Source organism: Coenobita brevimanus, chromosome 25, assembly GCF_032717465.1.
Source record: "Coenobita brevimanus isolate Jiangsu-jjx chromosome 25, ASM3271746v2, whole genome shotgun sequence".
NCBI lineage: Eukaryota > Metazoa > Arthropoda > Malacostraca > Decapoda > Coenobitidae > Coenobita > Coenobita brevimanus.
This window is the reverse complement of record NC_136978.1, coordinates 27421928-27436728: the sequence shown is the minus strand read 5'-3', so window position 1 is coordinate 27436728 and position 14801 is coordinate 27421928. Positions and strand designations below refer to the sequence as shown.

General features: G+C 42.3%; 1 protein-coding gene across 1 annotated transcript; it reads left to right on the top strand.

The window, feature by feature from the left end:
* Positions 1-4361: 4361 nt before the first annotated feature.
* Positions 4362-14564, top strand: LOC145393798 (uncharacterized). Its single transcript, XM_080267845.1, has 2 exons — positions 4362-4776; positions 14479-14564. The coding sequence occupies exons 1-2, from the start codon at positions 4362-4364 to the stop codon at positions 14562-14564; spliced, it is 501 nt and encodes a 166-aa protein (XP_080123971.1).
* The last annotated feature ends 237 nt before the right edge of the window (positions 14565-14801 follow it).

The window sequence follows — 14801 nt, the reverse complement described above, 5'->3', positions numbered from 1 at the left end:
AAACTTTCTTCAAAAGCAAGCATCAAAACTACTTAACAACCCTAATGACAATAGAATATTCTGGTCAACTCTTAATTCTTTCAATAATAACTTTAACAAGTCATCTTCCATTCCCCCACTAAAATCTTCAGATGGCAATATTACAAATGACCCACGTGGGAAAGCAGATATCTTTGCTAGTACCTTTGCAAGAAACTCTACCATAGATGATACCAGCCAGAATGTCTCAGTACTGGAACTTGATTCTCCCGAAATTGCCCCACTTAAAATACAGACAAGATTTGTAAAATCCATCCTAGACAATTTACCTACCAACAAAGCTCCAGGTCCAGATGGAATTCCGCCAATTGTTTTGAAAAAGTGTTCCCCTGAACTTGCCTCTGTCCTAGCTAAATTATTCAGATTATGCATACGTACTTCTTTATTCCCAAATTCATGGAAAGAAGCCAATATCCACCCAGTTCCGAAGAAAGGAAGTTCGTCTGACCCCTCCAATTACAGACCAATAGCTATCACATCTTCTCTTGGTAAGGTATTTGAAACTTTAATTAATAAGCATATTGTTAAACATCTTGAATCCAACAACTTAATTAATGATAGACAATACGGTTTTCGCCACGAAAGATCCACCATTGACATACTCAATCTCTTAACTCATACCATCCATCAATCAATTGATCTTTTTGGAGAAACTCATGCAGTAGCTCTTGATATCTCTAAAGCTTTCGACAGAGTATGGCACCGTTCCCTGCTGTCCAAACTCCCTTCCTATGGACTAACGTCTTTTGTTCCTTTGATTTCTTCTTATCTTAGTGACAGGAAAATAAGAGTAAAAGTAGATGATGTATATTCGAATTTCCACTCAATTAACGCCGGCGTGCCGCAGGGATCAGTTCTGGCGCCAACCCTATTTCTGGTTCATATTAATGATCTCTTATCTGTCACTCACAATCCCATTCACTCATATGCAGATGACTCAACACTACATAGTTCATTCACACTCAGACATCCATTTACAAAGTCTAATATCTCTACCTCTCAACTCAATACAGCCATCTCCATAAATCAAGATCTATCTACAATCTGTGAATGGGGACAAAACAACCTTGTCTCTTTTAATGCTAGTAAAACTAAATATATACAGTTTACTAATAGACAGATATTGCCAGATTCGTACATTACCTTCAGTGCTACTAGTATTCCCATCTCCAAAAGTATTGAAATTCTTGGTGTCTCACTTAACAGTGCCCTCAGCTGGACCTCTCATGTCAGATCACTTGCTAAAACCGCCTCAAAGAAACTTGGATTATTGTACAGAGTCCGTAACTTCTTCGCCGATGAGCAGTTAGCTATAATTTATAAGAGTCATGTGCGCTCTCAGCTTGAATATTGCTCACCCTTGTGGAATGGTTGTGGAGAGGTTGCATTAAGACAACTAGACAAAATTCAGAATAAAGCTGTTAGAATCATTAACAACCCTGCCATTACATATAAACTACCTCCCCTGCAAGTAAGAAGGAATGTTGCCTCCCTTGCATTATTTTACAGATATTTTTTGGCAAATGCTCAGACGAAGTTGCGTCCATGGTGCCACCTCTCCATGCCTTCCCTCGTGCTACACGGGCATCTGGTAGCGCTCATGACTGGAATGTCACTCAACCATATTGCAGAACTTCTGCCTATCAGAATTCTTTCATTCCCCGAACTGCATCTCTCTGGAACTCGCTTCCCCAGAGTTGTTTTCCTCCAAATTTCAACCTACAACTGTTCAAGTCTAACTGTTACAGATACTTTATGAACAGAGGACACCAGTAATCTGGTGTATGGATTATTTTTTTTCTCCATTTATTTTTCCTTCCTCCGTTCTGTTATTAAAAAAAAAAAAAAAAAAAAAAACAGTGTTGGGTGTAGAAAACAGAACAAAGAATGAACTTAAGCTTGTTGCTCAACAATTGGGAATTGTTGTTCGCTCTCATCATTCTAAAGATCAATTTGTTGACATGATTAATGAAAGCTTGTTTAATGTAACTCCTCCAAATGAGCAAACGCAGATTGAATTAGCTAAGTTACAGCTAGCCTTGCAGGAGGGTCGTGTTAAGGAGGCTGAGTTTCACGCACAAGTTGAACTTGCTAGGATTCAGGCAGACCATGAGTATCGCATGAAACAAGGTGGAACTGGATCATCTAGCTCTGATGATTTTGATGTGGCTAAAAATGTTAAACTTGTCCCTCCTTTAAATGAATCTGATTTAACAAAGTATTTTCAGTTGTTTGAGAGGGTAGCTACAGGTTTTAATTGGCCCAAAAAGTATTGGCCAGTACTGCTTCAAACTGTTCTCACCGGTAAAGCTCAAGTAACTTATGCATCTTTGCCTCAGGATCAATCTGATAATTACGATGTCGTTAAGAGCTTGATTCTTAAGGCCTATGAACTTGTTCCTGAAGCCTACAGAGTAAAATTTAGGACAACTTATAAGCAAGATAAGCAATCCCATGTTGAGTATGCAAAAATCAAAGAAGATCTGTTAGAGCAGTGGTTAAATTCTAAGAATGTGGATTCTGATTTCGGTAAATTTAAGCAGATGATTTTGCTGGAGGACTTCAAAAGGTGTGTTAATAAATATGTAAGCCTATATCTTGATGAGAAAAGAATAGATAATTTGTCTGATGCTGCAGTTTTAGCTGATGAATATGTTCTCACTCACAAGAGATATTCTAGAGAAAAAAGGAAAGCTGAGAGTAAGTACGTTGCCTCTACTCAGAGTACAGGTAACAGGAAAGAGAATAAAGATGATGTTTCTCAGGAAGTAAATACCAGCTTCACCTCTAGATTTCAGAAAAGTAAATATACTTATTGTAGTAAGCTTGGTCATACTACGGAGAAATGTTTCAGGAGACAGCGTGATGTGAACAAAAAGGAGTCTTTAAATATTCAGTCAATTGGTCTAGTGTCCACCCTTGAGAGTTCCCAGAATTCTTTAACTGAGTTAACTGAACCTGCTTTGAGGGGTAAATCAAATTCTCATGATGGAGCTCCTCTTTTGAGCAGTAACGTGGGTGACACTCTCAAGAGTTCATGTGCTAATTTCCTGTCTGATGGTTTTGTCAGTCCTCTGGACAGTAATGACAGGAAATCAGTTAAAATATATCGTGATACAGGTGCTTGCCAATCCCTTATACTGACCAGTGTTCTAGGCTCTAATGTTAATTCCTCTGATGAAACTGTAATCTTACAAGGTGTAGGGAATAATTACTTCTCTGTCCCTCTGTGCAGAGTGAATTTAGAGTCTGGTTTTGTTAATGGTTCTGTTATGGTTGGGTTGGTTGAGACACTCCCAATGTCAGGTGTAACTTTCTTACTTGGAAATGATATTGGTGGAAGTCAAGTGTGTCCAGCTCCTCAGTTGTCTTGTGAACCAGTGACTGAGACCCAGGATTGTGATGTCCCTGATGTGTTCTCTGCATGTGCTGTCACTAGGGCTAAGTCTAAAGTTACTGGTGACTTAGAGGATAATGATGATGATGATGTTATCTTAGCTGACACTTTTCTTGCTAATTTGGACCACTCACCAGATGAGGCACTACCCCGTAGTGTTGATAATTTGTCTCGTCAAGAGCTTGTTGAGTTGCAGGCTGCTGACCCTGAGTTGAAAGGTCTAGCTAACTCTGCTTGCAGTGAGGAAGAGTCAGCTGGTGCTTCTACTTGTTATTATATAAAGTCAGGAGTACTTATGAGGAAGTGGAGACCCTCAACAGCATCAGCCGACTGTGAATGGGAGGTTGTACATCAAGTTGTCGTCCCTCGTGTTTGTAGGCAGGATATCATTAGAGTGGCTCATGATTCCAGTTTGGCAGGACACCTTGGAGTAAGGAAGACTATGGCACGCATTTTGAAACACTTCTACTGGCCAGGTATCTTCAGGGATGTTTCCTGGTATTGTGAGTCTTGTCACACCTGTCAAGTTGTGGGGAAGTGTAATCAGACCGAAGGGGTTGCACCTCTGGTTCCCGTTCCTCCTTTTGGGGCGCCTTTCACCCGCGTGTTGGTGGATATTGTGGGCCCTCTTCCTGGGACTTCTTCAGGATTTTCTTATGTGTTGACCATGATTGATGTGGCTGCTCGTTATCCTGAAGCCATTCTGCTTAGAAGTGTCTCAGCAAAGAGCGTGGTTGGGGAGGTGCTGGGGTTCTTCGCAAAGTTTGGTCTGCCCAGGGAGATGCAGTCGGGCCGGGGAGGTGATTTCATGTCGGGTGTTTTCGGGCAGTCTCTGGGGGAGTTGGGCATCTCCCAGATCGCGTCTTCAGCTTGCCATCCCCGGACCCAGGGAGCGTTGGAGAGATGTCATCAAGCACTCGAGTCGATGCTCGGGAAGTGCTGTTTGGAAAATCAGAGGGACTGGGATGGGGGTCTTCCATTCGTTGTGTTTGCCGTGGGAGGATCTCCAAGTGGATCACTGGGCTTCTCACCCTTTGAACTGCTGTTTAGCCGTGAAGTGGGGGGACTCCTTGAGTTGCTCAGGGAGTGCTGGCTGTCGGAGGAGGATGACGTCGGCCTGCTGGAGTGTGTGGTGGGGTTCAGGGAGCGGCTGTCCGCTGCTTTGCGGCTGGTGCGAGAGAATTTGGGAGCTGCTCAGGAGAAGATGAAGACTTGGTGTGGTGGGGGGTCCAGGTTGTGCCACTTTCAGCCGGGAGATCGGGTTTTGGTTCTGCTGCCGGTTCATAGGCGGCCTCTTCAAGCCAAGTTCAGTGGTCCATATTTCGTGGAGAAGAAACTCAGTGATGTCAACTATGTCATCGCCACACCATATCGTAGAAAGAACAAGCAACTATGTCACATCAACATGCTAAAGTTATATCACAGGCGGGACGAAAATAATCCAGTCTGCACTGCAGCTGTTCCACCCGAGTCTGCAAGTGAAGTTCTCCCATGCAGCATGAGCCTAAGTGAGAGTTTGGGGAAGAATCCTGATATCATGAATGATCTCCAGACTAAGCTTTCTCATCTACCTCCCGAGGAAAGGCAGGAGTTTTCGACATTACTGCAGGAGTACCCGCAAGTGTTCCGTGCCACTCCAGGAAGAACCACTGTGTTGATGCATGATGTCGATGTTGGAGACGCAAAGCCAATTAAACTGCCTCCTTACCGTGTGAACCCAGTGAAAGTTCCTCTCATCCAGAAGGAGCTTGGCTACCTGTTGGACCACAAGATGATTGAGCCCTGTCAGAGCGAGTGGAGTTCTCCTGTCACTCTAGTCCCTAAGCCAGGTGGGTCACAGCGGCTTTTCATTGACTACAGACGTGTTGATCAGATAACCAAAACAGACACTTACCCTCTCCCTCGTGTGGAAGATTGCATAGACAAGATCGGAAAGGCTAGGTACATAAGTAAGTTTGATTTGTTAAAGGGATACTGGCAAGTACCTGTGACTGAGCGTGCTGGGGAGATCTCATGTTTTGTAACACTGGGAGGGACTTTTGCATGTTCTGTGGTGCCATATGGTGTGGAGGGTGCACCAGCCACATTTCAGAAGCTCGTGAGTGTTGTGGCAGAGGGTTTGGCAGGGTGTGTTGTTTGTGTTGATGATGTATTAATCTTCAGTGACAACTGGAAAGATCACCTATGCCATGTCAGTAAATTTCTTGAGCGTTTGGTTCAGGCTAATCTTGTAGCTAATTTATCAAAGTGTGAGTTTGGTCAAGCTAAAGTTCAGTACCTTGGGTACATAATTGGTGATGGACATGTTGCACCACCAGCAGCTAAGGTTCAGGTTATAAGTGATCTTCCCAGACCTAAAAGTAGGAAAGAGCTACAAAGATTTTTGGGAATGGTATGTTATTACAAGAGATTTGTTCTTAACTTTTCAATTTTTGTATCACCACTTACAGACCTACTGAAAAAGGGAGTTAAATTTGTCTGGACCGATAACTGTGAATCCTCTTTCAACAAACTTAAAGCTATCCTATTAAGCCAGCCAGTGCTCGCTACTCCAAATTTTGCTAAGCCTTTTAAGATGGCTGTTGATGCAAGTGATACAGGAGCTGGGGCTGTTTTGCTGCAAGAGGATGATCAGGGTGTTGAACACCCTGTATCTTGTTACAGTGAGAAGTTCACTCCACCTCAAGGGAACTATTCAAGTATTGAGAGGGAGCTTTTGGCCTTGATTTTGGGTTTACAGCATTTTTTGTTTTATTTGTGTTCTGGTTTTGACCCCATAGTCATTTATGCCGATCGTAGCCCGCTGAAGTTCCTTAGTGAGTTTAGAGGTGGAAATCGGAGATTGACAAGATGGAGTCTGCTTCTTCAGGAGTGTTCATTAGACGTGCAACATGTCAAGGGGAAAGAAAGTGTTGTTGCAGATTGCTTATCTGGACTTTAGACAGGTTGTTTTGGAGTAATAAGAAATTCCCTTTGTAAATTTCTTTTTTCTTTGTGGGGAGGTGTTACATAGCCTATGATTTCATCATCCTTTGTGTAATTCTAACGTACAGTGTGCTGCATGTTTGATCACGAGCGTGTTCTACCTCAGTCCCCCCTTCTACCGCTATAGTAGAGTAAGTCGTTCTTTCTGTTGTTCAGAGCAGGATTGTCAACTCTTTGTCCCCATGGCTTCATTTGCGCATCCTTCTTACAAGTTGTATCAAGCTCTGCCGGCCCCTATATAATGAGCTCAGTCTCTGCATTATTGCCACTTAGATCTACTCCTCATTTTGTTCACATCTCTGTCCTCCCCTGTACAATTGTTATTATTGTGAGTGCTCAGGAAGTCTCCAACCATCTAGTAGCTGTGTAATTTGAGTATAATTGTTATTGCATTTTTTATTGTACTGTGCAGCGTAAGGTGTTAATTTGTAGGCCTAGTGAGGTTTTTGTAATTCATGTGGGGTTCTTGATGTCGGCCATCATTGGTAATATTTTGTATCTGTAATAATATATCTTGCATTCACTGAGTATTATCTAGTATTGTCATTTTATCAGGGCTGACTTAGATAAATTTACACTTGCTAATTTCGTGTTAATAGAGGCTATTGCAGTTAACCATATATTTAACCTGTTTTTTGCCATTACATTATCCTAATGAGTCCTGAATGTTTTGTTGTTAGTTTGAGCATTAAACTTTAACTTGTAATTTTACCTAACTCTTTGTTTTGGACCTGGAACTTTGCGGGACAGTTTTCTCTGTTCCGTAACAATATATATATATATATATATATATATATATATATATATATATATATATATATATATATATCACCTCTTTCCAGAACATATATATATAAGACAGGGAGGAAGTGAAGTTAGCAGGGAAGTGAAAGATAAAAATGGTAGATTACTAGTGGAGAAGGGAGAAAAAGTGAGCAGATGAAGAGAACACTTTAAGGAATTGTTGAACATAGAGGATGGAAGTAATGCGAGTATAAGTGTCTGGGGAATGGCTGGGAGAAGGAGGAAGGTGAGAAGACAGGAAGAAATCAGTAGGATAGAAGTTGTGGAAGCAATGAAGAAAGTTAAATCGGGGAAAGCCCAAGGAATTGATGGAGTGTGTGGTGAAATGCTGAAGCAGAATGGATGTGCAAGATGTGCAGAGTGGCCTGGGAGGAAGGTAGAGTCCCGGAGGATTGGAAGTTAGGTATAATTATTCCCTTGTACAAAGGAAAAGGGGAAAAAGAAGTGTGTGGTAATCATAGGGGCATTTGTCTTCTTAGTATAATAGGAAAAGTGTATGGTAGGATACTTATTGACAGAGTTAGAGAAAGAACAGAGAAATTTTTGGAGAAGAACAGGGAGGCTTTAGGAAGGGAAGAGGTTGTGTAGATCAGATATTCATTCTTAGATCTTTAGTGGAAAAGTTTCTAGACAAGGGAAAGAAGTTGTATGCGGCTTTCATGGATTTGGAGAAAGCATATGATGGGGTGGAAGACATGGATTGTGGAAAGTGTTAAGAATATATGGAGTAGATGGGAAGTTGTTGAATGCTGTGAAGAGTATGTACGATGGTGTGAAGGCTGCAGTGCGTGTGGATGGTGAACTAAGTGAATTTTTCTCTTTGAAAGTTGGGTTGAAACAGGGATGTGTCATGTCTCCATGGTTGTTCAATCCGTACATGGATGGGGTAATAAAAGAGGTACAAGGTAGGGTAGTGGATGTTGGAGTGGCCCTGGTGAGAGAGGATAGTGTTTGGAAACTCCCTGTACTGTTGTTTGCAGATGATACTGTGTTGTTGAGTGAAGACGAAGGGGAGCTGCAAGGCTTGGTGGATGAGTTTAGGTGAGTGTGTAAGAAACGGAATCTAAAGGTGAATGTAGGGAAGAGTAAAGTGATGATCTTTGAGAGAGGTGAAGTCAGTGAATGTACAGTGAGGTTGGATGGTGGGGAATTGGAAAATGTGAGTACATTTAAGTACTTGGGTAGTGTGACGCGTAAGGATGGAGGTTTGGAGGGTGAAGTGCTTGAAAGGGTACAGCAGGGAAGAAAGGTTGCTGGTTCTTTGAAAGCAGTGATAAGAAACAGAGAAGTGAGCATGGAAGTGAAAAAGTTACTACATGACAGTATTGTGATACCAACTCTAACGTACGGAAGTGAAGCTTGGACGTTGTTGGGAAGGACACAGGTCAAGAGTGAGAGCAGTGGAAATGAGTTATTTTAGAGGAGTCTGTGGAGTCACATGGAGAGACAAGGTGACGAATGAGGATATAAAGAAGCGTTGTGGTGTGGATGTGGATGTGATAGGAAGCGTTATGAGGAACACACTGAGGTGGTTTGGCCATGTGGAGAGGATGGAGGGTGAAAGATTGACGAAGAGAGTGTATGTGAGTGAGGTGGAGGGGGGAAGAGGGAGGGGGAGGCCGAGGATGAGATGGAGGGATGGGGTGGAGAGGTATATGAGAGGGGGGGGGTGAGTTGGGAACAGGACAGTGAAATGGCGGGGGACAGGACGACTTGGAGGCGATTTGTTTGTGGACATCCCAAACGGGATTGAGGCGTCTGGCAATAGATAGATAGACATAGAAAGACACGAAAGTACACCCCCTACACCCTACTGTACATGGGCACAACAAGTTTGGAAAGTATTGAGAAGGACAGGGATCCCAGGCATCTATAAGTTACTGAATGATACCATCGAAAAAAATTGCCTGGGTCTGTCAGAGCCAGGTGTACCTGAGAAGGGTTAAGGAAGCTTCCTGACAACTCTTCCTTTGTTATTTATATTTGGATACGTCGAGTTATTATAATTTTATACGCTATTGAAGCAGAGCATGGCGATACTGGAAGGATTTATGATACCCAGAAGAAGGCAGTAAGGTGTAATAAACTAAATTGCTTAGGAAAAGTATTTGGGAGCTTCCTTAACTAACAGAATACCGGCCTTAAACCTGTTCACTTTGATAACCTGCCTGTTTAATATATATATATATATATATATATATATATATATATATATATATATATATATATATATATATATACTGTATATTGATTCTTAGAACTTTAGTGGAAAAGTTTCTAGAGAAGGGAAATAAGTTGTATGCGGCCTTCATGGATCTGGAGAAAGCATATGACAGGGTGGATAGACAACGACTGTGGAAAGTAAAAAGAATGTATTGAGTAGATGGGAAGTTGTTGAATGCTGTGAAGAGCATGTATGACGGTGCTAAGGCTGCAGTGCGTGTGCATTGTGAACTGAGTGAGTTTTTCTATTTGAAGGTTGGGTTGAAACAAGGATGTGTCATGTTTCCACGGTTGTTCAGTCTGTATATGGATGGGGTTATTGAAGAGATATAAGGTAGGGCAGTGGATGTTCGAGTGGCCCTAATGACAGAGGGCAGTGTTTGGAAACTCCCTGTACTGTTGTTAGCAGATGATACTGTGTTCAGTGAAAACGAAGAGGAGCTGCAAGGCTTGGTGGATGAGTTTGGGAAAGTGTGTAAGAAACGGAATCTAAAGGTGAATTTAGGGAAGAGTAAACTTAGTGTCTTCGAGAGAGGTGAAGTCAGTGAATGTACTGTACAGTGAGGTTGGATGATGAGGAAATGGGAAATGTGAGTACGTTTAAGTACTTGGGTAGTGTGATGAGTAAGGATGGAAGTTTGGAGGGTAAAGTGCTTGAACGGGTACAACAAGGAAGAAAGGTTGCTGGTTCCTTGAAGGTATTGATAAGAAACAGGGAAGCGAGCATGGAAGTGAAAAAGTTATTACATGATAGTACTGTATTGTGATACCAGCTCTAATGTATGGAAGTGAGGCATGGACGTTGTTGGAGGGACACAACTCAAGAGTGAGAGCAGTGGAAATGAGTTATTTGAGAGGAGCCTGTGAAGTTACATGGCGAGACCGACTGACAAATGAGGATGTGAAGCAGCATTGTGGTGTGGATGTGAATTTGATAGGAACGCGTCAGGAGAAACATATTAAGGTGGTTTGGCCATATGGAGAGGATGGAGAGTGAGAGACTGATGAGGAGAGTGTATGTGAGTGAGGTGGAGGGAGAGAGAAAGGGAGGGGAAGGCCAAGGATGAGATGGAGGGATGGAGTTGATATATATATATATATATATATATATATATATATATATATATATATATATATATATATATATATAATTTTTAAGCATTTTACTGAGCCAGTGGCTGAATCGGTAGAGAGGCGGCCTGCAGCCCTAATGGACGCAGGTTCGAATCCCGGCTGGGGCAGGGAATAGTTCAAGGATTTGAATTTCATAAAAAGCAGACTTTTCTGATGTACCAGGTGACCCGCTGACATGTCATGGAAGTACCCCCACTAAGACCAGTACAATAGTCCTCTATGAGACAGCCCTAGCATGTATTCATTATCGACCATGGGTGTTAGCACCGAAATGGTGACATGTGGAGATGCAGGAGGACCACTGAGCCCCAAGGAGAACTACTGGGCCTTGGGGATAGGCACTGAAGCCTTTGCCCAGAGTCGGACATGTAAAAAAAAAAATGCTTTTACTCCACCCTCCTATACAGTATATAGCCAGGCACCGAAGATCCCAGCCATTGTTGTGTATCATCTTATGTCCTGATAATCTTAGCGGTTACTTAGCAATAACTTAGCGGTTACATAGCATGTCATAGCTTGTTGTAACATGTCGTGGTGATGTCTTGGCGTGATGTGGAGTCAAAGTGACCATTATTTTTTAACTGAGGGATGATTATGGTGTGTCATCAGGATAACGTGATGCTTCCGTAGGGTGTCATTGCATGTCGTAGCAATGTCTTTGTGTGTCTTAGCACTAACGTGACTGTGTCGGGAAATGGCCGTTTTGGCCTACTGTTTAATGTATGATTGTGCCATTTCACAAAGATCATACCAATCGTGGTGATTGGGGCTGTTCTCAAAGATGAACTTGAATATGGGACATGGGCTTATTGGTCACTTTGACTCCACATCATGCCGTAAGTTGTCGTAGTGTGTCTTAGGTATAACTTTTCCTGTCGTAGGTATAACATCGTGTGTCGTGGCTGGTCTTCGGGATCCAATCCCCAAGTTATTGCTATGACACATCGTCACACCTAATGACAAGCTATGAAAACCTACAACAAGCTAAGACACACAAAGTCACAGCTAAGACAAATGACGTTACCATCACAATATGCCATGTTCTCCTCCTTGTCAGCGTGTTCTCCTCCTTGTCGGCGCCCATGCTGACAATTTTTGAACATTCCAAAAATTGTCATAGCGCACCAAAAACGGCAAAGAATTAACAAGTTCTCCATGTCTGCGTTATGTCATCACTAAGTCACGCCACGTTACTCATGACAACATGCAGTGACACACGAAGACATGAAGATCGTGGCATGTCATGGGAAAGTTCATGACAGTGGGACATAGGCTTAACTTTCCAACAAGGAGAGTATATTATCTCCTCTGTTTGTTTGTTTGCTTTTTCTCTGTTGGCAGGATTACTAAAATAGTAAAGAATAGATTTGGACCAAATTTGGTGGGTAAACAGCCCATGTCCCAAGGAACAGTCAATCACCTTTTGGGACTGATCCGGATCGTATTACAGATTCTGGATCCGGAAAACACTTTTTGCGAAGCCATAATCAATGATGAGAAGAACCTAACCCATTACGAAGAGTGGTTTGGATAGTACGTTGCCCTTGTCGGAGAGATGCGCTCCACTGAGTGCCCCTCTAGCTGACACCACACGACTGAGGCCACCTAGAAAGAGAAGGCCTGTTTGTTTGTCAGTGACATCAGCAAGTATAGTACTGCCACAGTGTATATACTAAAAAACGACAGTGAGTTCAAGCGGAGTCCCCACCTACCCGAGATAGACCCCTCCTCCATCCCACAGTGCTACGTCACTAGGGTAGAAGCCTCAACGTTGAGGTGGCGGTTGGCGGGATGTGTGTATGAACACTGGGTGGGTGGCAGGAATTTTCACAGTCGTGGAGGTGGTGGTTGGCGGGAAGTCGCGTCCCTCCTTTCTCTCTTTCTCTCTCTCTCTCTCTCTCTCTCTCCTAAATGTAAATAGATGATTGCCACCACACTGTATAATCTGTAATGTAGGCTACATTGATTTACACAATGGTCTTTGTGGAATGAATGAAGTAATAAATGAATGAGCACTACATTCCATAACAATAATTATAATAATTTGCTTAAGTAAAAACAGTATATTTTTGAGTTTTATTGATAAACTTCACATATCACAGCTTGTCTAGCCTAAACAAATAAATCAACCTTGAAAGCACAGTATGTAGCCTAAGTTTGTGGGCTTAACTAATGACTTAACCACTAACTTTTGGCTACTTAACCACACACACACACACACACACACACACACACACACACACACACACACACACACACACACACACACACACACACACACACACACACACACACATGCACACCCACAGTGTATATACTCTATTTTTTTAGTATATACACCGTGCGCACACCTGTATTGTGCCTGCACTGGAGTCTTTAATCTCTTTCCCCTTGTAGCCTTGCCTACCCACCCTCCCACGAGGGAATTTCAACTCGCTTTGGGCGCTTCTCTCTCTCTCTCTCTCTCTCTCTCTCTCTCTCTCTCTCAATAATGATAATAATAATAATGGGCAAATCTTTTTGCTAAAAAATTTGAACAGCTTTACTGAAGAAAAACTAAAGTAAATAGAAACAAATGTATTTCCATACACATAAACCCGTATGGTATAACATTACTTCATAACTCACCATCTTTAACCCGCTGTGTGCCAGTGCCGTTTTAAAATGGTCTGACATAATTGCACGCTCAGTGCCAGTGCCGTTTTAAAACGGTTTAAAATAAAAAACTTCACTGTGACTGCATTTTTCAAGATTTGCACGTAAAAATTGGCAGGCATGTAAGGTAACTGTTCCTCTACCATCCCCCAGGCTGTCAAGGCCATACACTCACTCGCTCCCCCTTTCACCCTCGCTCTGCCTCACTCTGCCTGTGTGCCTCATCCAGTGCTGTATACTGTGAAGGCACATTGTAAATATTTTCATGTAAGTGTAAGTTGTAAATGTTTTCTTGTAAGTGTAAGGTCTATATAGTTAAGTCAAGTTGTAAATACCTTCTTGTAAGTGCCAGGACTGTACATAATGAAGTCAGGTTGTACCTATCTTCAAGTAAGTGTAAGATAATGCATTCATATTGAGAAAGACACGCAAATTGTGATAGATGCTGAAGTAATAAGCAAGCAGAAAAGTGTACTGAACATTGCTATACCTTCCCACCATAAATACCTGAGTATATCTTACATAGAAAACAGCTTTCTCTCACATACATGGTGAGCGTGAGAGAGTGGCTATACCTCTACTCGAGTATGCAGGACTGAATTAAACTGATTTCTGAGCCTCTGTGAGCATTTTAATGGTGAAATTTGTTGTTTCCACATCAAAATCTATCATTTTAGTCAAAAAAAAAAAAAGGTCGAAAAATAGCCAGCACTGTGGTGACCCATAGGGCTAAAAATAGCCGGCATGTAACGGGTTAAAAAGTTGTGCTATGATTTTTTGACTGTTTCTTTGTTGACGTTGCAGTAGTCATTCAGATGAAGGTTTTGAGGCATCTGGAACAAATAATGTGTAACTGAAAATGTATTACCCTAACAGTTCAGATTATGTGTTGTCTTTACTCAGTTAAGATTAATATGACCGAAAATTAACACATTTGTCCAAAAAATTTACATAGGTTGTGATTAACCTGCTGCGTGTCAGTGACATTTTAAAACGTTCTGACATAATTCCGCGGCCAGTGCCAGTGCCATAATAAAAGGGCTTAAATTTCAGTAATTCATTGTGGCCGCATTTTTCAAGCTACGCACGCAAAAATTGGTGTGCTTGTAGAGCAACCCTTCCTCTATATAGCCTCAGGCACTCAGGCCTATACACCTATGCGCTACCTTCTCATGCTCGCTCTGCCTCACTCTGCTTGTGTCTATCACACAGTGCAGTAATGTCTCTCTGCGGTCTCTCAGACGAGGAGATTCAGGAGCTCCTGAAGATCCCTTACACTGGGAAAAGTGATGTGGATGACAATGTGCAGGATAAAGACTTCTTCTAGCCAGATGAGGAGAGCAGTAGTGATGAGGAAATTCCCTCACCACGAAAATCATGGTATGTAGGGTATGCTAGGGCAGCATATGGAAGGAGGCTACCTGCACGTCGTCATCTTGCATGTCACGATGAGGAGGAGGAAGGCGAGGAGGAAGGCAGTTCTGCTGTTCATGGATGATTGGGGAAGGTGTGAGAAGGAAGAGGGGCAGAATTGGGAAAAACGGTCTGACATGTAGAGATGTAA

Excerpts from the sequence above, each read along its gene's own strand:
- LOC145393798 (XM_080267845.1), top strand. The coding sequence starts at position 4,362 with ATGCTCGGGAAGTGCTGTTTGGAAAATCAGAGGGACTGGGATGGGGGT. Across the intron at positions 4,777-14,478 it reads TTTCGTGGAGAAGAAACTCA|ACGAGGAGATTCAGGAGCTC; the intron begins GTGATGTCAACT and ends GCGGTCTCTCAG.